The 14,550-nt window shown below is 42.2% G+C and overlaps 2 protein-coding genes across 7 annotated transcripts in view; one reads left to right on the top strand and one right to left on the bottom strand.

The window, feature by feature from the left end:
* Positions 1-14,550, bottom strand: part of Notum (palmitoleoyl-protein carboxylesterase notum) — a 454,423-nt gene that overhangs the window by 3,887 nt on the left and 435,986 nt on the right. For both annotated transcript variants that reach the window (XM_067356350.1, XM_012377154.2), the window contains 3 exons: positions 1,339-1,705; positions 554-614; positions 230-459 (listed from right to left, as the gene is read on the bottom strand). In XM_067356350.1, the coding sequence (XP_067212451.1) occupies positions 230-459; positions 554-614; positions 1,339-1,621 (574 nt within the window). In that variant the 5' untranslated portion in view covers positions 1,622-1,705. The remainder of the gene's footprint in view (positions 1-229; positions 460-553; positions 615-1,338; positions 1,706-14,550) is intronic.
* Positions 1-14,550, top strand: part of KaiR1D (Kainate-type ionotropic glutamate receptor subunit 1D) — a 345,484-nt gene that overhangs the window by 20,202 nt on the left and 310,732 nt on the right. For all 5 annotated transcript variants that reach the window (XM_012377144.2, XM_067356340.1, XM_012377142.2 and 2 more), the window contains one exon: positions 12,653-12,775. The gene's annotated coding sequence lies outside the window, so the exon portion shown is untranslated. The remainder of the gene's footprint in view (positions 1-12,652; positions 12,776-14,550) is intronic.

The following is a 14,550-nucleotide window of genomic DNA, read 5'->3' as shown; positions in this document are numbered from 1 at the left end:
CAAATAAGTATCGATATTAATAATTTCACAGTAAAGACAATTAAAAATGTGTTTCGATGAATATTAATTATTCATAATAATCATCGACATTGATTTGCTGACGCACAATGGAATTTCCAAATGATAACTATTTATGACTTGGAAAATTGCGAAAATTATTAATAACGATAACGAGAGATATTTAATTGGAACGACAATTAATTAATAAATTGGCCGCAACGCGACATACCCAATTCGCCGTGCACCAGATTGTGAACGCGATCCAAATTCAGCATGACGCCGGTTCCGCCCGCGCTGCTACCGGCCAAAAGGAAGGCGCTTGCGTTCTCGAGGCCGAGGGGAACCAAGTCTCGGACGACCTGAACTACGATCTCTGCCCCCATGAACGTGAATATGTCATGCGGCTCTTTGGTGGCTTTCGTGCCACTCCAGCTGTCGCTCGTGCAATAAGGAACAAAACTGTAAAATGACGACGACGGTGTCGTTACGAAAGGATCTGATTTTTGTGACGCGCGCTATGCGAGATCGCGATTATACGATGGACAATACCTACACGTGATTCGCTCCCCAAAAAAATGGATTCTCGTCGGGATTCGGTGAGAGCATTCCACCCACTGGAAAAATCATGAGCATGTATTTTTTAACAATGGCTCTATATATATATAAATATATATATGTATGTATGCATGTATGTACAGCTCAGAATCGCCTATTGTACTGCAACCACAAATACTGGAGAATGAATTGAGAAAAACACCGATATTTATTAACTGTTAATATCCAGCTTACAGAATTTTAATGAAATAAATTTTCAAAACTGTAAATTAATAACGAAATCTTGTTTCTCGATTAATTTTAATTTAATCATTTTTCGACAGATATTGATTTTAGGCTCAATTGGGCCAAGGGATATTTAACGGCGAAATTTAAAAACAAATTATTACATATTTATCAAATTTAGGATTTATGATTAAAAAGTTATCCGATAATGATTGGACATTTTGTATGTGCATATAAATATTTATTAACGCAAAATTGATTCAGAATATCTCTAATGCATATGAATCGGGGAATTTTAGTCATCCGATGATAAATGCTATCTATGCATAATAGAAATACGCTCCTTGCGTGCTGATCCGTATTGTTAAAATAACCGAGATAATGCGAATGCTCAAGAGTGCGCATAGAAAATCACCTCTCTCTCTCTTCCCCCCCTCTTTCTCCCTCGAAATTAATTTACAACGCAGCACGAGCTTTCGCGCACAGAGGTACGTATGTACAAGTGGAAAATCGTTTCCGTTCCGCGCGACGTACAATTATTAGCGATAGAGAACCCACCGTCGCGTGTCTCAGGCCATTGGGTCGACGTCATGAGATGTCGTACTCGCATCCACCTGGATCTGCAGCTCTTGTGATCGTAGCAGTACCAACCGCCCTCCAGGTACATGATCCATCGCCTAGAGCCGTGAGACTTTCGCAAATAGAAACCGGCCTGCGATCCGTCGTTGCAAGTGATCGTCCTGTTGCTCAGATACACTCTCTTCAGACCCCTTTGATCATCGAGCCCGTACTTCCCCAAGATGCTAATCAGCTTCTGTATCGTGTTGCTTTGGAAATCCATCGGCGAATTCAACGAAATCGAGAAAGTGTTGGTCGGCTTTTCCTCGGCGATCACCGCCGCGAAGGCCGCCAGGCACAGCGCAATCTGTAACACGCGCGAAACTTCGGTTATTGTCAGCGCGTCTCATCCGCATCTCGTGCATTCTGCTGAAAATCTTAGCCGATCGATACTCATCGCGGAACTCGAGTGAATTAATAGAGCTTCTTCCTTGAAATTAATATAATAGCAAAAAAGGAGATATAAAATGGAATAACTTTTTTGCTCAACATCCAATGCCAAAGTGCCAAGAGAACTTTCTTGCCAAATGGCATTTTTAAGTACCCAAGTAATTTCTTATATGTGTCACATGGTGCTTTTAACAGCATTATTTTAAAGCATATCTAGGTACTGGAACTTTAAGCTGCATTCAAATGATACATCTTTATCGTCGATTTAAAACAGACATATGACGACTGAATCATTAACACTTTTTATACCGGCGATGCTTTAATATTTATTATTATTTCAATATCGAATGTAACATTGTCGATATGTTGACAAATTTTGATGCTCTAAAGTCCTCTTAATACTCAAAAAACTCACAAGATAATCGTCATCAAATTGAATTTTAAATTAATTATTTTATCTCATCTACATAGAAAATACAATTCTCATTTATCTGATCGTGTAAAATTGTCGGATGATAAGCGAATATTTGATTTAATTTAAATATTATTTGACATTATTCCGATATTCAACGCAGCGCATTCGGTTCTCGTGTGTGGATCGTTCTGCTTTTTTTGTTTTAACGATTTTTATACGAACACGTATCGTCGATCGGACCAACACATCGGGCTATGTAACAAACGAGCAACCGTGGGAATAATTTAAAAAACAACGATAAGAGAGGACGACGCCGAGCTACACGGCGCCATTCTCCCTCTTTATCCCGCGCCCGGCTGCCATCTCCATCGGTGTTCTTGGCGCGTTTTACCGCAACAACGTCCCCCCCTCCCCGCCCTCGTTCCCCAGCTTCCTGCCCCTCTTTCACGAAAGCGACTACTTAGGATCAAGTTCCAGCTTCCAGGACGGTAGCCGGCGGCGGAAACACCTCGGAAACAGAAGCTCGGTCTCGGTCTTGGGCCGAGATGAAAGGCCGCCGCCAACACTGCGGATGGTAGGAAGGAGAAACGTTGTTGCGACGCAATTATGATCGGGCATAATGGGCCGCAAACGGCGGATTGGGTTCCGCTCTGTACAGAGCAACGGGAGCAAAAAGGAGAGGAGGCTTACCTCTTTCGCCTTTCTCCCCATGTCGCGTCGCCGGCCGCGAAAGAAACGCGCCGCGCGATGTGATTTAACTGTGACCGCCGATCATCGGCTTGGCGTTTTCTCGCGGTTGGCGTGAAACGCGACTACCTAATTTAGGATCTTACCGATCGTGCGCTGCGCAGTCCTTGAAACTAACGGCCGTCCCGTGCGCCACATTTTGTGTCTCGACAAAAATTACAAAACGTGCAATTACACGCGAAACATGGAAAGAAAGTCAGTAAAATTTCTTCCGTTTAAAGTTTTCGATCAATTCAGAGCAGACTTTTTAACCGATTACTTTTTAGTCATGATTGACAATGAAGGACTTTTCGAGCAAATTAAGTTTGAAAAGCACATAAATAAAGATAATGAATAATGGAGTGGATTATAGTGTTTGCGTGTAACTTTACTTTAACAGGATTTCAACTTGTAATTCAGTTGCGAAAATAGTTAAGAATAGTCGGCATGATAGTATTAGTACCTAGATTCTTGAAGCAACAGGCTATAATGTTATGAGAAAGTTATCTAATCTTTACAAACATTGTCAGGCGATATTACTACTTCGCCTTTGTAACGATAATTTTGACAAACAAAAAAGGCTCTTATTGAATCTTGAAAGTCTAAGAATTGAACGTTTAGTCTACAATTTTTAATTCACATTCATTCTCTTTTTTTATGATTTAAAGTTATTTCTACAGAAGAGAGACAAAAAATACTTTTTTGTAATTTCTTATGGGTGATGAAAAAAATTCTTCGAATTTTTCACTTTTTATCAGCCTATAAAAAATTGCTAGCAATTGATTGTTTTTAAATATCGGCATGCAATACTTTGATACTTTTAATAAAATTAGAAAGAATCAAGTGAAAAATCTTTCATAGTTTAAGTAATTGCGATACGGCGGCAATCCCTCTATTGTCGTAAGCTGACCGAAAACGATATAATTCCGTCCCGTCGTATAGCTTTCGTGTAACCATCGAATTATCGGAAAAGCGTGAGCACAGGTCTTGAAGCGATTTCGAGAAACCATGTCGAACTAAAACTTTTGAGAAGATCGTAAATAAAGTGGACGATTCGAAGGAGTTTCCGTCTTGAGCTTAACAGCTTTATTATGCCGTAAATTAACTTTCTAGGGTGACGGATTTACCAAAGGGTAGTTCTACATTATGTGTTGGGGGATATCGAAATTACAAAAAAAGTATAGAAAAAACTATAGAAAAAAGAAAGTCGAAAGCTCGCTCTGAACTTTGAGATACGATTCGACAATGGTAATATTTTGACGTAATGTTTTAATCTTTTGATGAATTTGTTGCACCTATTTAATTGATTGCATGTTTTTTTGATACTTCTAAATTTTTGTGTTTTAATTGCAATTAAAAAATATTTATAATTATAGATTACAAATTGACTTTATTTTCTATTAAAAATTAGCATTTTATTTCATCAAAACATTTTTATACCTTCAAATTTATATTAACTTCCATTAATTCGTGATTAGTTGTGTGAAATATAGATTGATTTCTGATAATAAATAACTCCTCGTTCGTTTAATTACTGTTTAATCATATCTCTCTTTCAATTGCGAAAGATCTTATTAAAATTACAATCTTTACGGAACTACTTTTGCATAATTTAGAGCTTCCTCTCAAAGAACACATACTTGAGGTATATTAAGGATCCTCAATCCTCTTTCTCTCTCTCTCTCTTATTCTTTCTCTTTCTTTTTGCTCCGCGGCCGGCGCATTAGAGGGTGTCCTGGGCGTGAAGGTGTCCGTCATAATTTGCCACCCGGCGCATAATCCCCGTGACAAAGGCCGACAAAGTGACGGCTGTTACTTGGACCGACGGCGCGCCGTATACTAGCTGCAGAGAGAGAAAGAGAAAGAGTCCGGTAGCAGGTAAAACGTTTAAAGATACCGTGCGCCGCAGTCAAAGAGATGAATCACGCCGTAGATAAATGGCCGCGATCTGAACCGCTTTTTACGTCGGTGCGAGGCACGGCGCACTTGTGTACTTCGGGTATTCGCGCATCCATCGATATTTTGTTATCGTGAGTGCCTACGATAGAGAGGAAAACGTTCAGCAGTGAAATTTTCATTGCCGGCTTCTTCGAAGAAAGTACTTTCCGTCTGGCAATTTTTTTTATCGAAATTTTATCGATATATCATGATATTAAAACCCATGATATCGTCATACATGTATAGTGAGTTACATAAATGTGACTTGCTTGCGATTTCAAGTGATTGATATCTTTTCGGGAAAAATTTCATGGATTTCTTATCGATAGGAGTACATATTTAATATATGGAAGATATACAGTATATTAATTAAGCTTCCAATTAATATCACTATAGATTGTACAACTAATAATAGATACAGTTCATCTGGCAGTGATAATTATTGCATTTGTCTCTTTAAATGGTATCAGTCCTTCTACGTTTAATAATTTTGCTCCGTCGCCGAATGAATTTTATCGTCTCATTTTTATTTGATTCTCCCTTTGTCACGGTACATCTATTACAATTTCATAAGTTGAAAGAGCCATATAAAAGCGGGTTTAATTATCAGTGGATAATTGAAAACATTTCCCATTGGAATTATTCTCGATCTCGGCTCTTGCAATATTAATAAAACTCCATCTCGTTGTCCGATATCGATACAAATTTATTCGTTTTATATTTTCATTCTATCCCAAATGAACAAATTCTCCTTGAAATTTCTATATTTACGACATACATTTTTCAAATTTCTATCTGATTTAATATATGCATATTTTTTTTTCAATTTTATCAAGAAGTGAATGATGAGTTGTTATATTATTGGATTTTTATCCGTTTCTTGTTAGCTGTCGAACGATACACGCGTAATTAAAAAATGTTTTGATAAAAACAAGACTAGCAGATTTTCAATAATATTAATATAATTGTGAAATTTTATTTAATTATTTTTTTATCTTATCTGCAATTAAAAAGTAAATATTGTAGTATATATTTATTATATTTTATTGCTTTTATATTGTCAGCAACAAGAGAATGCGATCATATTTTCCATAAGTTCCCATAACTCTGGAAAATTTAACAATTATTTTTAAACAAGAATTTTGCAAAATTATTACGAAAATTTAAATTAGATTTAAGCAACTAAAAGTTAAAACTCTATCGTTCTAAACTATATAGAAGTCATTAGGTTCTTTTGGGTTCTTTTACCATAGATCTCATACGTTAGCGAACTAAAAACATTAAATGGCAATGTCCTTTCCGCCTTCGACAAAAGAAATGTTCGCTTCCGCAAGATTAAGGAGCGGATTGATCCGTCCTCCTCCGTCGCGAATTCATTTGTTCCACACCTGATTCCCTCTTGAGGTTGACTGACTCTCGTGGCTAGTGATGCGTGGCATTCCGTCGATGCGGCGTGCGCGAACGCACACGCACGGACGAAAGAAGAAAAGGACATAGATAAAAAGAGAGAGAAAGGTAGAATTTATTCATACTCTGGGACATAGGCTCCCTTCGAGCATACAGAAAAGAATGGAACTTTATAAAGATTCATACATAATACATTAATACTACAGATAGGTACTATCTGCAATAGGTTGGTCGCAAAAGATCGCAAAACTATTAAGTTAATGGCGGAAAGTTTGTTGCTTTTCCGTATTTTAAGTAAAGTAATTAAGAGGTTCAAGAGTTTATATTCTCAGACTTTAAATTAATCATAAACAGAAACTTGCTTCAAGATGCAAAAAACATATTCAAGCTAATTACAGCTATTTCGATGAATAAAAATTAGTTTCAAGCTCTGTGTAATATCTTTAATTTTATTTGACAAATACGACAAATTTTTTTGCACCAGCTTAATAACATTTTTTTGCACCTCACGAAAGAACAAATTCCTGTTTCATCCAATTCTATACCAAATCGTACGTATATGTAATTAGAATCCCAGATTTCGATAACATCAAGTGTCTTTCTTCTAATTAGTAGTAACATGATACAGCTACAAGAGAATGCGAAATAGAGAGAAAGAGAGAAACTGCGAGAAGAGAAAGGGGCGCATAAGGGAGACGAAAACAGGTTAAAAATAGCCAGAGAACGGATCGCGGTCGGCACCTTTGAGAGAGGGCCGCGCGTCTTGCTGGCCCGAGAGTCGTTGATCGTTCGCATCGCGTTTCGTCGTCTGGATGTTGATGATGATGGTGAGAGACCGTCTCGTTACCATTACGAGGGCCGGCCGGCCGACCGGCTAACACGCACCGCAAACCACGCATTACCATAACCGCGCGCGTAAGCGGCGCGGCGCAGTTGTGTTGCCACGGCTCCTTCCTCCGGGAGAGAGGAGGTTGGCGAAAGTAAGCGTCAGCTTTCGGCGCGCTCTCGCGACTTAACGAGCGCGGTTCTGCGGAGAAGACCGAGGGAAGGGAGAGTTCCGCGAGGGTGCTGCAGATTACGTTCTCTCTCGGATACGCCCAACGGCTGTTTTCACCCCTGATTCCCGGCTTTTTATCGGAAACGAGCTTCAACGGCGCGCGATCCCCGTGTGATCTCGACATTTTATTAGAATCGCGAAGAAAAAAAAAAAAGAAAATAGGAACTGGCGGAACTCGCGCTTGTTGTATTAAATCAGTCTTATGCGCCTCCGGCGTGATTTATGCCCGTGTAACAATTTCAAAATTGATTTAATGATATTTCGCGTATAATGAATGGTCCGTAGTTGGCAGGATGAATATTCATTTTTTTTTTTTTTTTTTTCCGCATTACCATCGATTTTCATTTTTCATTACCAACGGTTCTATCAACTGGTATCCTGTTGTGCGCCCGTGTTAGAGAATAATATATCATGCAAATTCGACATTAAATTAAAAATGCGAATCTCATCGCCACGCGCACCGATATGACTACATATCCCTCCGGGAAGCTTCGTTTGCCTCTATATTTCCATCACTGTTTTTTCAAGTAGCTTATCAAATATACCTACCTACAATCAATGTATGCGGATACATTTACATTACATCCTGCTACGCAAAAATGAAAGAGCAAATCTTTCACGTTCAACATGTTCTGCATTTTCTTTTCGCTTTTTTTTATTTTTCTTTTATGGGTCACGGATCCCCGTGCATTATCTTTTCATTTCAAAGTATCGATGTGAAACTCGATATTAAAGTTTCGAAAGAAACAATCTTTTCCGCATTTAGATAAACATTGACACACAAGTGTAACTTTTAGGAGATTATTTCCTTTGAAACTTTTCCTCGCCGCTTAACCGCAGTGTGCCATCGTTCGCAAGTTGGTATCGCGGTATATGCGGGACATTGAGGACTGGAACTTTGCCGGATCAACTCGTGAGAGGTATGGCTCGAGGCGTATCTCTTTCGCACGGATGACGGCGCATTTGAAACCTTCCATGGCCAGCCTTCTCCTTCTTCCCGCGCCGCTTCGTCGGCAAAAGATCAGCCTCTTTAACGGAGCGCGGAAGCGTTCGGACGAAGGTGAGGCGAGATACGCGCTCGGTTCCAGCGATTGAGCTGTCCACGGGGATAGATGTCGGACAGACTTCGCTATGCTTCGGCTTTGCTATGCGCTTCTGCGCCGACCGGCTGTTTTGCGGACGGAAGCCGGGGCGCGTGATATTTTCTGTATCTTTACGATTACTTCTATGCGACATAGAGTATTTAGGAAAGCTGGATTCCGCAGACCGATTCTTATTTAATCCTCCGAAAAATATAGAGGACACGTTATAAAAACAAATCGGCTTTCCCTTGATCCTTTATAAAATAACCGGGTGCTGTGTATTGGTAACAGTGGAAGTTTAATATACACAGGCGTGTTTATGCGACAACATTATTCTTCATCTATACATGTTAATCGGAAATTGATTTTGAAACTTTGGCGACTTTACGCTCGATATCAAAACACCCCAAAGGCAAATACGTCCCCTTATAGCCTAAGCGCTTGAGAACGTCAACATGACCGGTAGAAGCGGGCAAATGTTTGCGTGCACTAGCCAAGACTAAATGTGGTAATTAATATAACATCCTGCAGTAATCGAGGACGGTAGACGCATAGCGCAGATCAGAATCCGAACGATACCGCGGGGAGGGAACAGACGCGTAAATATCCGCCGTAATTTACGTCGATGGAGAGAGAAGGAAAGAAAGAGAAGAGGCAACGGTGCTGAGAGGAAGAAAGAGAGAGAGAGAAAGCTGGAGATAGGCGCGCATAAAAGGGTGCAGGGAAGGAAGAGACGAGGAAGGAAGAGAGAGCAGGTGGCAAGATAGGGTATATGCCAGTGGATTAAGGCACGGAGCGGCGAGTCAAAGAGATTTTCTCCCCGGCCCGTCTCGGCAGGGGCCCCTCGTCCTAACAAGGGCTGAAATATGACTGCTTTGCCCTGCCTCGCCTTCGCCTGCTCGCTCGCTTCGTTCGGTTTCGCCGCGCCGCATCGTGCGCGCCTTCCGAACGCCGCACGAGGGAAAAGTGAAGGAGATATCTCTTGGCAACTAATTTATCGGTCGGTCTGCTTGCCGGCGATCCGCGGGATCAACGCACTTCCCCGACGCCGGGTTCATAAACTAGTTCTAACATAGGTCGCGATTCTCGTCGGCGCTAATTATCCGCGCGAATGTGCAATTCGTCGGGAATGTCGCGAAATTTTGCATAGAAGAGGAAAAAAATTGGTTAAAGAGACCGATTGATTAACTGTCATTGTAATTCTCCGATGCAAATTTCGGGCAAATGAACAATTTTTGCAAATGTTATCTATGGATTTTTCAGCCAATTTGGAATTAAGTTTGCTTCGAGTATTAGATTAGAAATTTTTAGTGAATTTATGCATATTTTCAGGCGTGCAAATATATTTATTCTAACAAAATTTTAACTGGAGCCTTGATTATTATGGTTAGAAATTAAGAAAGTTTGAAGAAACATGATTCAATGTGCCGGATCAAAATTGCAATGCACACCACGAACACATAGCATTGTATATTCCAAACAATACTGGCAGGCGCTATTCGAGATATACGAGGCTGCAAATTGCAATCAAAGGTTTTATTTTCTCAAAATGGACGATGCGAAAAGTTCAGCGAGCTGGCTGCTGCACACTGCTTTCTCGCAATCCACGTATTTAAAACTACATTTCTGCAGATCCGCATTCGAAGCGAAACTGCACGACTGTTGAATAACATGGTTGAATCAACTACCACAGACGACCGACGCTGCAATGAAAACTTTCGGACTCGGATTATCTAAAGAAAGCAACGAATAGAGCACGCGAACAATTTTACAACACACTCTCCCTTGTAATTTTCCTTCGCGTTTTGTGTTATTTAACGCGCAAAGTACATCATTATGAATTTTGTCTTGATGTAAAGCAGTCGCTTAAGCTCTGCTAATGACTTTTCTAACAAAATATTTCAGTTTAAAGAGGTAACTAGGTTTTGCTTTTCAGAGTACGTATCTTACTTCGCTATTTACATTATTTTTAATAATATTTAAAAATGACAGTGGTAAAATCTTTTATTCGAGTATATCTGAAAATTGTGATTTCTGTGGAAATAATTTTATTTTTCATAGTCAATCAATACTTCTGTACATACATGCACATGATGATTATCTACAATATATTGATATATTTTGCCAAAATAGACTTTTTTTATATATGTATAACTGGTATGATATTATGGATGTGTTTTAAAAGGAAAAAATGATGAGAGGTTTTGCATATTCTGCAATACTGAGGACAAGTCTCGCGAATAACATCGCGGCAGCATTAACGACCGTCGATGCGGAACCGCAATTTACAATCTAAGATACGTATTTTCTGGCGAAGATTGATAGGAAAAAAGAGAGAGAGAGAGAGAGAGAGAGAGAGAGAGAGAGAGAGAGAGAGAGAGAGAGAGAGAGAGAGAGAGAAAGAGAGGAGAAGCCTCAGTCAAGTCGATGTGGCGCGCCGCGAACAAAGTATCCGCGCGCCGACCGTGACTGCGGCACGGCGGTTGCACGGTGGTCGCGGCGCGGCTCGACGCAGCGGTTGCGGCCGCGGTGGCGGCGGCGGCTGTGGCGGCAGCGATAGCAGTGACGGTGACGTCGGTGGTAATGGCGACGGTGGTAGTGGTGGCGGCGGCGGCGACGGCGGCGGCGGCGGCGGCGGCGCGATGGTGATGGTAGCGGTGGTCCATCGGAGTAAATATATTGGATGGCGGTAGGATTGGTGGCGGTGTCTTCCGCTCTCTACTTGAGCCGCGTGCCCGCTCGCTCGTTCACGCCCGAGGTGCGCCTTTGATGTGCCGCCTACACCGCGTTCTTGCTAACTCTCTCCCTTGCGCGAGCCTCCGTCGTAACTCGCGCGGCGCGGCGGAACCGAGAGATTGCGTTTTTCCTCCCACCGACACTCGGCGGTGAGCGGCAAAAAGTCGCTCTTCCGCGCCGCGGAAAAATCTCGGCCGTTCTTCAGGGACCCTGTCGAGACGTGCCGCGCCGCGGCTACGAACTTTGACCTTGATTCGCCTGGAGGTTCGGGGAGGAAACGAGAAACGCGGAGGCGCGAGAGACGGAACATCGATTATGGCCGCTCGTTTCGAGGGCTCGTCCGCGCGCGCTGGAAATGGCGTTTTTGCACGCGCGAGAGAGACCATCTGCCCTCCTTCTCTTCTCGATATTAGGGCGGCTTCTTTGCCAACGAGGAAAGAGACCGCGTGCAATTTCGAGTGTTACCTGTCGTCGTATTGATGTCGTTCGGATAAACAAAATTGTTAAAAAATTATCAGAAGCGGCATTAAACAGATTAAACTATGTAAGGAGAAAATTGTTATATTCGTATCTGCAAATGAAATCTCACTTTCGTATCGGTCGAAACCTCTTGCATTTTTCCAAGCTAATATAAAAGCTGAAAAATAGTAATATAAAAGAGGCAAAAGATAACATCGAATCCCATTAATTATTTACGATCGTTGCACGCAGTCGCGTGTCTCAACATATCATCGTTTCAACGTCGTTTTAGAAAAGATAAGGCGCGACAGGAGTCAAGAAGCGTAACTCGACAGTCAGCTCACTCCACAAAATTGGACTCCGACTGATATGAAACGAGTTAGGCGAAATCGGACATAACGGCGCGGTAGCGGGCGCGTAGGTAGGCAATCATTTTACGGGAGCTTATTTCGAAGATCCCGCTTTTCGTCTTTCTCTTTCGCGCGTACTTCGTGCCGTCGTTTTCGGCGAGTCCTCTTCTTCTTTTCTTCGTATTCATTTCGCGGCTGCTTCCTCGCCGGGAGATTCTTCACGCGTGCCCGATCCGGGCTTGTGCGTATCTTCGTTGTACGCTCTCGTTTCGGAAGCCTTCTTCGGCGCACATCAAAGATTCTATCCGGCCACCGCCATCCGCGACACCGTACAAATCGATAATGCGATTCGTAGCTGCTCCGTAACGAGGTTTGTCTCTCGGCAATCCTCTTCCCATTTGAGTCTATCAGGACACGGTCGAGATATCGAGAGGACACGTAACGACCGCAGAGTGGATTTTACGACGATACCGCTGTCCAACGCGTTTTCTCAGATCGTAAATAGGAAATTGCTTTCACGTGTTCGCAACTGCTCATCTCGATTGCTAATTAGACCTGCTAAGAGTATGAATTTCACACACACGTTTCTAGCGTGAAACTTGCTATTCTGATTTTATTTGTCTTTTGCGTATTTCCTGTACCGTTTTTTTTTTTGCAAATTTTATTTTATATTTGATTTTTTACCTTTTTTCAGCCTCGATCGTTGCTGCGTACATCTTGTGACAAGCACGTGCTTGAACAATTACTGATTTTTCGGAGCCTAAGCTGATTTTTAAAGACCTACAACAATAGCACTCGCAGTTGGAAATGTTAAAAGGTATGTGGTCTTGTTTTTCTATCCTTTGCAATGTGTAATTTAAAAAATTTATTTTCTAACAAGTTAATTAAACTTTTTCTCTGACTAACGTGAAAATTGAAGTGGTAATTTTACAAGAGATAGTAGATTACTACGATTAAAAATATACTGATTATTGAAATAAAATATGCTTTAACATGCTAAATCCTTGATTCACATCAGGCGTAGCCGTTCCATTTCAAATTCTATCTGATTAATATAAAACAAGAAAACGTTTTTAACATAATTAGAATTATTAGCGCTACAAAATATATTAGATACTTTTAGGATAATATATAGAAGAATATATTTTTTGAAAAAAATAGACCGCCACTCGTTCAATGCACGACTGCGTGGGCAAGTGTCAAAATAAATAAACAGAATGCGTCCAATGTATTGATCGTGATATTTTCCGACAGGCAATTTTCGTATCCGCGTATTTCGCAACAACATCGCGTAATCGGCCTACGCCGAAACATTAATCCGGAAATCGACCCAACGGACTCAAAAAAAAACATCGGTTTTATTACCGCGATGCGCGCGACCAGCCCGTGTTCGGCCGACATGGCAGTGCAACTATAAATATATCCCGAAATTACGAAATAATTGCTCGCATTCCCGATCGGAGCGATGGAATAGCCCTGATTCGCGCTGCGACAGCCGCGAGGCCGAACCTCGAGGTCGGACCTCAACAAATTTGCGATCGGTTAGCGGGGGCACGCGTATTTGTTTAGGTGTCTTCTCGGGGCTCCTTTCCCTTTCCTTCGCCGAACCGAAACCTCTCCCCGTCCCGGCAAGGTTTCCCCTTACGCCGCCCCTCCTCACCCTCCGCGCGAGTCTCTCTCTTCCTTTTCACAACCCGTTCTTTCCTTCCTTTTTCCCCACCGTCCTCCGACCTCTCTCGTTCCGCCATCGTGTATATCTATGTATATCGGCCTGGAGCGGCGCACCCGCGCGCGCAGTCGGTTCACCGTACGGTGGACCGTGAAACGTTTGATCTCACCGCCAAGCCAGATCGGCAAAAGGCCTTTTTCTGCAGGCTCGAGAAAGACGGGGAGCGAGAGAGAAAGGAAGTGAGGGCGAAGGGGAGGGGAGGCAGCTTGAAGCCGGCCTCAAAGACTTGACTGATGACTTGCGGCCACAACTCGGGTAGAGGAGGCAGCCGCTAAGGCTAAGCCCGTCGGGCGTTACGACCTCGTGGAAGATCGGCGGCGTCCGAGAGAGCCGCCGCACGTCGGCCTCGATATCCGCCGGGTTTACCAGTCTCGTCGATTTCTCGGCGCGACGCGTGCCCACTCGTGTGTCCACGCTCGCGGGCCCCTACGGGACGTACGCCAACCCACAGCCACGGCGATACGTCCTCGCCCCTTTGATCGTTGGGCCGCGATGCCGACTGCCGCGCCGTCGTCCCGCTTTCCCTCGCAAGCATGAAAAGCCTCGGCGCACATTTTTTTTTGGGGGGACATTAGATTTGGATCTCTTTTGGACGAGGTCACTCGAGCCGTCAAGCGTGTCGAATTGTGCTTTGATAATTTTTTTTTTTTTTTTTTTTTTAGAAAAATAATTTTACAAAATTTAGATTATCAATACGGTTTTACACTCCGAGCGATTTTCGCACACGCATCTAATATACGGCGAAATCTAAAACTCAGTATTTTATCTGATGCACGATAACTAAGCATACGTGGCCTCCATTTGTTGTTTACAACTTTTAAAAGCTTTTAAAAAAACACTTTTCAGGAAGTAAACGTCTCTTA

Source organism: Linepithema humile, chromosome 5 (assembly GCF_040581485.1).
Source record: "Linepithema humile isolate Giens D197 chromosome 5, Lhum_UNIL_v1.0, whole genome shotgun sequence".
Taxonomy (NCBI): domain Eukaryota; kingdom Metazoa; phylum Arthropoda; class Insecta; order Hymenoptera; family Formicidae; genus Linepithema; species Linepithema humile.
This window is presented reverse-complemented; position numbering and strand designations above follow the sequence as displayed.